The sequence below is a fragment of the Delphinus delphis genome, chromosome 11, assembly GCF_949987515.2.
Source record: "Delphinus delphis chromosome 11, mDelDel1.2, whole genome shotgun sequence".
NCBI classification, from domain to species: domain Eukaryota; kingdom Metazoa; phylum Chordata; class Mammalia; order Artiodactyla; family Delphinidae; genus Delphinus; species Delphinus delphis.
Window position 1 is genome coordinate 7,491,149 of NC_082693.1, and position 12,405 is coordinate 7,503,553.

A 12,405-nucleotide genomic window follows, 5' to 3' on the forward strand; every position below is an offset into this window, starting at 1 on the left:
GCGTAATCATTGAATGGGAAAATTCAACTGAACAAGTGAAAATAATATATTAGCTTTCTTTTTTTTTTTTTTTTTTTTTTTTTTTTGCGGTACGCGGGCCTCTCACTGTTGTGGCCTCTCCCGTTGCGGAGCACAGGCTCCGGACGCGCAGGCTCAGCGGCCATGGCTCACGGGTCCAGCCGCTCCGCAGCATGTGGGATCTTCCCGGACCGGGGCACGAACCCGTGTCCCCTGCATCGGCAGGCGGACTCTCAACCACTGCGCCACCAGGAAAGCCCTATATATTAGCTTTCTTTACAAACATTTATTTCTTTTAGGCATAAGTGACAATCTGTGGTTTTGAAATCAATATGCCTTTAAAACAAAAGTCATTCAACCTGAAAGTAATCCAATAAAAATATCTTCAACTTTCTAATTTCTTTTTTTCATCTCATAAACATCAATGAGGAAACATTGAAAAACATGTGGACATTTTTTTGTTCATTGTTGTTGTATTTCAGGTGGCTATAATTATCTTACATTTTACATCAATATTGAAAGATATAAAAATATTAATGTATATTATTTCACCATTTATAATTTAAGTTATACAACTAACTCTGCCTTCAAAGTTTGGCAAGAAAAGAAACAATTGTTAAGGGTTTATTTGCCAAAGTAAAGATCATTAGAACCTAAATTATTTATCAGGAAAATTCTTCTTTGAGAAGGAAATCATCCAATTGAGACTGTTTTTAAATATCGTATTTTATAGGACTACATAAATACTTAGGCACCGGAAAACCCAAAAAGTTGCAAAAAATAAAGAGTAATTAATCATTCATATTCCCAAGACCATATTCCCCAAATAAACCACTGTTATGACTTAAATACTATTACCATTGGGGTCCCCAATTTTTTAAAAAAGAAAAATCACTGTACTACATCTTATAAAAATGATACATATTTATTATTAAAAATTCCTACAGAGCACAATTGTATAAAGATGAAAGTGAAAAAAATTCAAATCCCAAGTTGATATAGTTAGAAATCATACAACAGATGAGTCTTTTAAAACATTAGATTTAATTTTACTTGAATTTAACAAATAAAAAAATTGAGGTGAAATTTAAGAATTCTTGAACTTCAAGAATTTTATAGGCCTTATAGATTACCACAAAAAACTTTTTCCTGAAGGGTCCCTAAAAGAAAAATGATAAGGAATCAAGTAAAATGTTCTTCTTGCTTTCCTATTTCTTCTTCTTCCCACCCCCCTTTTCCTTTCTCAACAATATAGCCCTAAAATCATTCATTGGATGGGGCATAGCTAGGTAGTTTTTGCATGTGCATGTGTGAATGCATGGGGGGAAATATAACATATATAGATATACATATAAGAAACCGATAATCATAGTTACTTTGAAGAGACATTTAGGGGTTCAGGGTGAATGAGAGATTCACCTTATACTTTTATTGATGTTTTTTACTGTTTGCCTTTTTAATGCACACATACATTACATTTTCAAACATAAGAAGTGTTTAGATTTTTTAAGTGTTTCAAAGTTCTAGAACTATTGCAATGTCCCAAAGAAATAGGCAATTATTTTTATAAAATTACTATCAGCTGTCTTAAAGAAATTGTGAAGACTAGGAGAGGTGCCATGAGGCTTGAGGATAGACTGAAAGGGACCAAGTGTGGAAACAGGGAGAACAATCAGAAGGCCATTGCAATAATCCAGGTAAGAGATGGTAACTTGGTCTGTGATGGTAGCCATGGAGGGAATGAAAAATGATCAGCAGGGGGAGAAATAGATTAGAGGTACAGATGTAGACACAGATGTATAAAATCAAAAACAGGTCATATTTTATTGACAACTGAATCTTTAAATACAGTCTTATACAAATGAAAAATGGATAATATTAACTATACAAGCCTATTATCATTTACATAAATTTATTTCAACAAGTTTTGTAGATTTGTGCTATGTAATTTATGGCTAATACAGTTAAAGTCACTTGGTGCTACTTCAGTTAAAAGTATCAGCTTTAAACACAGACACACACAGACACACACATAATCAATCAATCAATCAAACACTAATATTCCAAACTTACAAGATCACTAATTTACAGAATAAATACTGTTTTTAAAAATAGTGGTAAGGAAGTTAGGTTAAAAAGCTGTCGCTTGAAATTTTTTAGCTTGGATGCAGGAAACGTCAGCAAAATGAATATATGTAAGAAGACAGCCTTATTTTGTTGATGTTGGATGTGACTGCTTCACAATTAAAACTACACACATCGCAAATGCATAACTTCAGGTTGCTAAAGCCATGATTTCCTTGCTAGTTTGAAATGCAGCATTATAGCTCTAAAGAAGCATGCTAACAATTTACATAAATGGATTGAAAATATAATTTTTTTCTGATTCAAATTAAAAATACAGAAACACTAATACAATGTTGCAAGAATAATTAAAAACTATTACCTTTTAGCCAAGAAGCCACAGCACCTCCAGTAACTCTCCCATAATACCAAAGGGAACACATTTCACTTGTTATGAAAGGTAGATCTGGGCCATAGTCCTGTTTCTGTCATACACTAGACATGTGAAGGTGAGCTCTTCGGCTTCCCAAGGGTTTTGTGTCCACAGCTATAGAATTAAAGGAGTTTGGTAAAGGTGGCCTGTAAGGGACTTTTCCACTCAAAAAGAAATTAAGTCAGCTTGAGACTCCCCACTATGGGAAGACTTTTAAAGTGGAGTAAGAAGTAAATTTTTGAAAAGGTAAATAGACTTTTTTTTCTACCTGGGCAATACCATAATTCTAAATATTCTATTCTGTTATTCAGAAAATATTTTGCTCGTGGAATTTCAATCTAATGGCATACTATTAAGAAGTCTGAAAATGAAACATCAGACAATAAAAATGTTGCTTAAAAACTTTAAAGAGTTTGTGATATTTGGGTTAAAAACAATGATACACCACTACCAGTAGGAATATCCCACCTTTGAACTTTAAGAGCTAAGAATTGGAGCAGAGGAAACAATGACTTATAGATTTCACCATTCAAGCTACTCTTAGATACATTAATCAATACACACTAACTGAAAAGTAAATACCTTGAAATACTATCAAGAAAGCAAAGTTAATGAAAATTGATTCTCACAGAAAAATATGATTTTTTCCACCAAAACACTACACAAAAGCACATTATCTTGAATGAATTAAACAAGAATAACTAAGGCCATCATGACTGAAAATGTTCTATGACCGAGAATGTTTTCTCTGTTCCCACGATGCATGTACATTCTTCCCTAGTCTAATTGGTTCTTCTTTTCTGTCCTCATAACAGGGACCCCTTCCTAGGCTTCTTGTTGAATGCTGCTCCAGGTATCTTACAAATCCTACTTGTCTTAAAGTCACAAGGAAAATCATTCCAGGCCCATTTGTCTTTGTCATTAACAAAGACAACACATTTTTCTTTCTGGTAGTTGTTGGGTTCACCCTCGGGCCAGAATCTGAAATGTGTGTGTGTGTGTGTGTGTGTGTGTGTGTGTGTCTATACATGTTGGGTGTGTATGGTAGAGGCCAGAGGACAAGGCAGAGGAAATGCTCCTAGTGAAACATTTAGAGCTGCACTGTCCAACACAAGCGTAGTAGTCTACTAGTATAGAGGTTACTCAACACACTACGCTCTATTCCGAGTAAGCTTTCTTACATTGGTATACTCCACTCCAAAATGAATTCTGCTTGCTGTCTTCTTCTCACCTTTGCCTATAAAGCTCTTTTGCCCCAGTCAGTATACTCACACCATCTGTGGGTTCAATGGTGTCTTGTCTACCCAATGCCACTGGCTTTCAAGGTTCTCATCTGTAAGTCCCAGGAAATATGAAAATCGCTATCCAAAAATTGAGTGATAACGTTCTGCATAAAAATGTGAATTTTTATAAGTATATTTGCCTTTATCAGGTGATAGCTGTTATGTTAGGAACAGAGGAAAGAAGTCAAATAAAGTACTAGTTAAGCACAAAAGCACTGGCATCAGATCTGTTTTCACATCCCCCCTCTGGCGTTTATTCCACAATGTTAACAAGTGCTTTAATTTCACCAAAGCCCAGTTTTCTCAACTCCAAAAGGGATGACTCCACTATTTCATAGAGTCACTGTGAAGATTAAGTGAGATCAACTTGCAAATCACTTAGCACAGTACTTAATAGGATTGGATTTCTAGGAACTTTTATTTTTAAAATTACCTTCTTCAATTGTTTGTGTATTTCATTAAACTCCATTTTATTCAGGAGCTGGTGAACCTATAGTTGCAAAGCCATGGAAACAGAATCCTCCAGGAAACCCTGCTAACCAAGAATAGAATCTGAGTCATGGTATCGTACATATATGGAAATATATTACATGAGGAAATAAATTTCAGTTCAAATTGAATTTACCTTGAGATTTTTTTTTTTTTTTAGAATGACAACCATACTTCTGAATTATTTTTCCTGTGCTCTATTCTGAGAAGCTATTTCAATCCTGATTAACCATTCATTTATTTACTTACTCATGAAATATTTATCAGGACCTATCTAAGTGTGCCTAGCACCGCAAAGGCCATTGGAGATGCAAAGATGCTTAAGGCATGGCTCCAGCCCTCTACAAAGTAGGACTCATGGGAACACTGAAGTGCGTGCCATGGTCACAGGATGCACAAAGTACCACGGAAGTATCTCCAAACTAGAATAGGAAAGATGGGGCAGAGAAAGTGGTCAGGGTAGTTTTCTGTAGAAAATAACACATGAATCAAATCTGGGAAGACCAGAAGAACTTGGCCATGTGAAGAAAAATGAGAGAGGAAGAAAAGTCTTTCCAGGTAGTTGGAAGAGATGAAGCAAAGGCACAGAGGTATAGCAGAGCACAGAAATTCCTCTTTCTCTGCAAAGAGATTCAAACCAGCAGAGAAACGGATGTAAGCCTCTCAACATACCTGCTCAGCTTCTGTGCTGATGGTGGCCAGATGAGCCCCTGTCCCCATACAGTGTCTTTCACTCTGAGCCCACGTCTTGCTGTCATTAAAAACAGCAGTTGGACGGGAAGGCTCTCCAGCCCACAAGACAGCAATTCCAGGTGACCCCTCATGTGAAAACTGAAAGGAAAATTAGTTACACCATGTATGTCATCTGTAACAGATTGCATAACTATTTCACTACCTAATATCCAACTAACATTTATGAGAATAATACCAGGATTACCAAAGTCATTCTGTCCCTTGGGCTTCCCTGGTGGCGCAGTGGTTGAGAGTCCGCCTGCCGATGCAGGGGACACGGGTTCGTGCCCCGGTCCGGGAAGATCCCACATGCCGCGGAGAGGCTGGGCCCGTGAGCCATGGCCGCTGAGCCTGCGAGTCCGGAGCCTGTGCTCCGCAACGGGAGAGGCCACAACAGTGAGAGGCCCACGTACCGCAAAAAAAAATTTAAAAAAGCCAACCAAGAATAATGTTTAAAATCCATGAATTGATGCAATGCTATAAAATTTCAAATTAGCAGGTCGATGGCATACTCAAGTCACTGGGCAGCTCTGTACATCTTCTAGAAAGAAGGAATAGACTCTGCATGCATTGGAAAAGAGGTATATATGTACAGCATTTAAAGGAGGACAACAGGTATTCACTACAGACTAACGAACTCCATTTTAATGATTGTCAATTAAGCACAACAAGCATAAGATATTTTAAAATTAGCTTCCAAGAAGGATTCATATTGGTTTAGAAAATTTAAATAAAGGCATCTTACTCAATACTCCGTTTTGATGAAGATAGCCATTATAAACAAGGGAATGAAACAAATCTGGCTTGTTTTACAGACTAGTTATGGCAGCTCAAAACCATGGGCCCTTCACATTAATGAAGAAGATAGACAATATCAATAGTTTCCAAAGTAGGAAATACTTCAGGGATTTATCAAACAATGAAATACTTTATTTAAAAACACACACAAAGATTTAGACTGCTACAGAGTTTGTGGAGAGAGATTTAAAAAATTCCTTCAGGGCTTCCCTGGTGGCGCAGTGGTTGAGAGTCCGCCTGCCGATGCAGGGGACACGGGTTCGTGCCCCGGTCCGGGAAGATCCCACATGCCGCGGAGCGGTTGGGCCCGTGAGCCATGGCCGCTGAGCCTGCGCGTCCGGAGCATGTGCTCCGCAACGGGAGAGGCCACGACAGCGAGAGGCCCGCGTACCACAAAAAAAAAAAAAAAAAAAAAAAAAAAAAAAATTCCTTCAGTCAAACAAAGTTAATGTAAATAACCCAAGCAATACACCCAGGAGAATATGAGTACCAGCTCATGCTAACTGTAATAACCTTGGAGCACTACTTAAAAAATACCTCTAAAGCAATGACAGTTCACATTTGTTGATATGCCAGGCACTGTTTTAGGTACTGAACAGAAGTTAACTTGCATAATATTCACAAAATGAAGTATGTATTATTATCTTCCCACCTTCACAAATAACATATCCAAGTCTTTGAAAAGTTAAAAATTTGTCTGAGGGCTTCCCTGGTGGCTCAGTGGTTGAGAGTCCACCAGCCGATGCAGGGGACACGGGTTCGTGCCCCGGTCCGGGAAGATCCCACATGCCGCGGAGTGGCCGGGCCTGTGAGCCATGGCCGCTGAGCCTGCGCGTCCGGAGCCTGTGCTCCGCGATGGGAGAGGCCACAGCAGTGAGAGGCCCACGTACCGCAAAAAAAAAAAAAAAAAAAAAAAGGAAATATATCCTGTGTTCATGGATTGGAATAATTAATATTGCTAAAATGTCCATACTACTCAAGCCAGCTATAGATTCAACACAACCTCTATCAAAATTCCAATGGCATTTTCACAGACATAGAAAAAATAATCCTAAGATTTGTGTGGAACTACAAAAGACCACAAAAAAGTAATAACCAAAGCAATCATGAGAAAAAAGAACAAAGCCGGAGGCATCATACTTCCTTATTTCAAATTATACTACAAAGCTATCATAATTAAAACATTAAAAAACTAGCATAAAAAGAGACACATAGGGCTTCCCTGGTGGCGCAGTGGTTGAGAGTCCGCCTGCCGGTGCAGGGGACGCGGGTTCGTGCCCCGGTCCGGGAAGATCCCACATGCCGTGGAGCGGCTGGGCCCGTGAGCCATGGCTGCTGAGCCTGTGCGTCCGGAGCCTGTGCTCCGCAACAGGAGAGGCCACAACAGTGAGAGGCCCACATACCGCAAAAAAGAAAAAGAGACACATAGACCAATGCAACTAAATAGAGGTGCAGAAATAAACTCCTGCATTTACAGTCAACTGATATTTGACAAGGGAGCCAAGAACACTCAATGAGAAAGGACAGTCTTTTCAACAAAACTATGTGTTGCAAGAACTGGATAACCACATGCAGAAAAATAAAATTGGACCACTATCTTAGACCACTCCCCAAAATTAACTCAAAATAGATTAAAGACTTAAACTAACACATGATACCATAAAATTCCTAGAAGAAAACATATGGAGGAAGCTCCCTGACATCGGTCTTAGCCACAGTTTTTTAGATATCACACCAAAAGCACAAGCTACAAAAGCAAAAATCAGGAAGTGGGAGTACATCAAACTAAAAAGCTTCTGCACAGCAAAAGACACAATCAAAAAAAAAAAGAAAGAAAGAAAGAGAAGACAACCTACGGAATAAGAGAAAATATTTGCAAACCATATATCTGATAAGAAGTTAATATCCAAAATATACAAAGAACTCATACAACTCAATAACAAAAACAATCCAATTTTTAAAATGTGCAGAGGAACTAAACGGACATTTGTCTTAAGAAGACATACAAATAGCCAAAAGATCTTTTTTTAGAGTCACAAGCAGTTGACTGACTCAGTGTGACTCAAGACCACAAAGAAACCATTTCTAATTCACACTGTTCTGAGTCCTGGGGTTGGGGCCCAGGCTGGCAAGAATGATGCTTGGGACCCATTCCCATGCAAACGCACTCAACATCCCTAATCATCAGGGAAATGCAAATCAAAACCACAGTGAGATATCATCTCACATCTATTAGAATGGTTATCACCAAGAAGACAAGAAGAGATAACAAGTGTTGGTGAGGATGTGGATCAAGGGGAACCCTAGTACACTCTTGGAGGGAATGAAAACTAGTCCAGCCACTATGGAAAACAGTACAGAGTTTCCTCAAAAGATTAAAAATAGAACTACTATATGATCCAGCAATTCCACTTCTGGGTATATATCCAGAGGAAATGAAAACAGGATATTGAAGAGATATATGCACTCCCATGTTTATTGCAGCATTATTCACAATAGCAAGGTATGGAAACAACCATAGGGTCCATTTGCAATGAATGGATAAAGAAGATGTGGTACACATATGCAAGAAAATATTATTTGGCCATAAGAAAGAAGGAAATCTTGCCATTTGCAATAACGTGGAGAGACCCTGAGGTTATTATGCGAGGTGAGAAAAGTCGGAGAAAGACAAATAGTATATTCTATGATCCCACTTATATGTGGAATCTGAAAAAGCCAAACTCATAGAAACAGAGAGTAGACAGGTGGTTACCAGAGGCTAGGAGGTGGAGGAATCGGGGCGATGCAGTTTAAGGTTGCAAACTTTCAACCAGTAGATAAGTTCTGGAGATCTAATGCATAGTACAGTCGTTATAGACATACCTTGGAGAAATCACAGATCCAGTTCTAGACTACCAGAATAAAGCGAATATTGCAATAAAGCAAGTCACACAAATTTTTGGTTTCCCAGGGCATACAGAAGTTATGTCTATACTACACTGTAGTCTATTAAGTGTGCAGTAGTATTATGCCTTGAAAAACAATATACATACCTTAATTTTAAAATACTTTATTGCTAAAAAATGTTTTCCATCATCTGAGCCTGCAGCAAGTCACAGTAGTAACGTCAAAGATCACTGATGGGCTTCCCTGGTGGCGCAGTGGTTGAGAGTCCGCCTGCCGATGCAGGGGACACGGGTTCATGCCCCGGTCCGGGAAGATCCCACATGCCGCGGGGCGGCTGGGCCTGTGAGCCATGGCTGCTGAGCCTGCGCGTCTGGAGCCAGTGCTCCGCAACGGGAGAGGCCACGGCGGTGAGAGGCCCGCGTACCACAAAAAAAAAAAAAAAAAAAATCACTGATCACAGATCACCATAACAAATATAATGATGAAAAGTTTTGAAATATTGTGAGAATTACCAAAACATGACACAGAGACACAAAGTGAGCAAATGCTATTGAAAAATGGCACTGATAGATTTCCTCGATGAAGTGTTGCTACAAACCTTCAATTTGTAAAAAGCATAGTATCTGCAAAGTGCAATAAAGCAAAGTTCAATAAAATGAGGTATGCCTGTATAGACAATATTATATTACAAACTTCCAAGTTGCTAAGAGATTAGATCTGAGTTGCTCTCACCACAAAAAAGAAATGACAATTACATGACAGAAGTGTTAGCTGACACTCCGATTATTGCAATAAATGTATCACATTTTGTACACCTAAACATTTACAATGTTATATGTCAATTATATCCCCATAAAAATTAATTTTTTTAAAAAAGGAAAGGATCTCATCATTTTGCCCTTATTCTTACCATGTTATTGCAATGCTAATAGGCAGAATTAGGATAGCCAGCCAAGCAGCAGTAGTAGAAGCAGTACTAACAGAGAATTTACCATATGCCAGGCTTTGTTCTAAGCACTTTGAATTTTTAACTTATTTTATTTTGACAATAACTCTATAAAGTAGAAACTATTATCTTCATTTTGCATACGAGGAAACCAAGGCAAATAAGGGTTAATTTGTCCAAGGTCAAAAAGCCAGTAAGTGGCAGAGTAAACTTTTGTGCCAAGGCAGTCTGTCTCTTTCCAAATTCATGCTCATAACCACTCCTCTTTACTTCCCATTAATCACCTATTTTGGTGGGACTGGGGAGGGGGGGTCATTAAAATCAGTAAGTGTATTCCCTACTCAAAGATTTATTTAAGTATTAAAGTCTGAAGAAAGTATTATTCTGTTCTTCATTTTCCACCTACCCAAACAGCTGTTTTTCTACGTTCCCAACAAACTTCGGATCAGGTACATGTTTAGACTCCATAGATGAAATATCCCTTGACAGTCTTCATTTATGTCTTTAGGTGTCTCCCCTGCCACCAGGAAATCTGAGCAGTATTCGCCACCACTGTGCTAGGGTTGCTAGGGGGAGCCCGTCCTCTAGTGGTCCCATGCTGCTATGCAGCTAGTTAAAGCATTCACAGAAATTGCCAAGACATTTTTTTACTATTAGGTGCAGTGGCAGAACACACGTAAGACAAAAGAAAATACTAAAAAGCAAACAGCAACCTTCATGGTTGGTCTTAATGCATCATTGTGTGTAACTGAGGGGATGACGCTAGTCTTAGATTGATAGGGCAGAACATGAGGTCTCAAAGGACAGTTATTTCACTCCTGAGATGTAGACTTCAGTATACTAGAGCTTTTTAAAAAACATACCACCCCCATATCTTAGTAACTTTCAAAAAGGGACTGAAAATGACAATTCTCATTCTGAAATAAACGTCACACGACATGGTTTCAACCATGGTTGCTGTGAAAACCATACCAAGCCTATACATTCCCCAGGCTGAAGGGACTTGCAAGTAAATGTAATCCTCTTCCTTTTTCCTTTCTTTCTCAAGAGAATATGTGATGGATGGGGAGCTCCTGAGTATGAGCTCTAGTCACAAACCATATGTATTTTCCTCATGTACAGTTAAGAGGCAATAACAGAAATGATTTTTTTTAAAAGCCAAAAAAAAGCTAAATATAACCAAGTGCAATCTTAGCCAGTTGTGGTAACTGAGATCAGACACTAAGCTACCAGATTTATCAGCAGCTGCGCGACATGATAGCCAGTTTTCCTTTTCCCAGGCCATAGCGTCTATGTACCAAAGTAAAATTTGTCTTCAATGCTACTTTCTTGGGCCCAAATATTAACTGACCCTGGAGCATATAAATGAGACCTTCTGCAACTATAACAAAGCATATAAGGAATACTTACGTCCTGTAGCTAGGAACAATCAAAATGAGAATGAGCGAAAAAAGGAAAAACCCAACTTTCTGATTTCTAGTCCCTCTTCACTGAAATCACTGTTAATTCAACAAGTATATATTTATGGCATAAGGAAAATATTGAGTAGATAAAAATGAAGACATGGTCCTTATATCAAAGAGCCCACAAACCAGTGAGAATTTCAACAGCAACCCCCAAAAACAAGGGAGATCACCTTTCAGACTGAGGGGATAAGTAACGTTTCACAAAGCAGCACTTTCCAGGATGGGAAGGATTTCACCAGGCAGGTAGAGAAGGGAAGGAATTCCAGGCAGAGGGAATCGCAAGCACTCAATGCCCATGCTGCTGATGGCATCTGCAGAATGACTAGTGTGCGGGAGCAGACTGAGTGAAAGGGAAAACTGAGAGCTGAGGATGAAATGGTACTTTGGACTTTAATCTGTAAGCAAAGGAAAATTATTAAAGGTAATCAATGAGTAGGGGAGGAAAGGGCATGAGCAGGGTTTGGTTTCAGGAAGGTTATTCTGGTGTCAACACCTAAGCTGAACTAGGGCTGAGAAAGCTGGAGGCAAGCCAACTACCTAGAAGGTTATCGGAATGGAGGAAGTGAGGAGTAATAAAAGCTCACAGGACAACCGTGAAGGCAGATGTCAACGTCTAACCAAGGGGGTTGAGCTGGAAAAATTATCATCTGCATCTTCTACCCAAAAAACTCCCCTGCAGTTTAGGATACATGTTTATCCATGATAGTGCCTCACAACCTCAGTAATGATAAGAAAGGCCATGGTTGGGGAAGCCATCCAAGCCCTTCCCTGGGAGGGCGAATGGGGGAGGTGTATCAGAATCTCTGGAGAGAGCAGTATGTTATTTTAAATTGAAAACAAAAAAAGAGGAAAAAAAAAAAAAAGAAGTACCCATATCATTCTGATTCATCTCCTGTGACAATCACTGAATGAGAACTCCAAGATGCTTCTGGCTTCCAAAGTCTATGACTCTCACTTTAGTTCTATCTCATGCGTTGATTCCCTTCATTTATGCTGACCATAGTTCTGGGATATGAAAGGTGGCCTAGATCACAAAGATAATTTGAAGCAAATGAAATTACCTGTACCAGCAAATAAATAATAAATACAAATGATCTCGACAAGGAGACTCTGTGTGTTTAGAAACATGAGGACAGAGGTCTAGCCTTAACTTCTTAAAACCTCCATTTCTTGAAAATGAGTAATAGATATAAAATGTCCTTTTATTACCTACTGGCCACCCATATTGGGTCAATTAAATAAAAAAGATAATGAAACAGGCAAATAGAAAGATAAAAGAGACACTAC

At 38.8% G+C, this 12,405-nt stretch overlaps 1 protein-coding gene across 1 annotated transcript; it reads right to left on the minus strand.

The window, feature by feature from the left end:
* Positions 1 to 1,522: 1,522 nt before the first annotated feature.
* On the minus strand, positions 1,523 to 10,937 carry LOC132434228 (C-type lectin domain family 4 member D-like). Its single transcript, XM_060025933.1, is given in 6 exon segments — positions 1,523 to 3,496; positions 3,788 to 3,878; positions 3,881 to 3,902; positions 4,960 to 5,053; positions 5,055 to 5,106; positions 10,883 to 10,937. Coding segments are annotated over 6 exon segments (489 nt in total). The 3' UTR covers positions 1,523 to 3,321.
* Between the last annotated feature and the right edge of the window lie 1,468 nt (positions 10,938 to 12,405).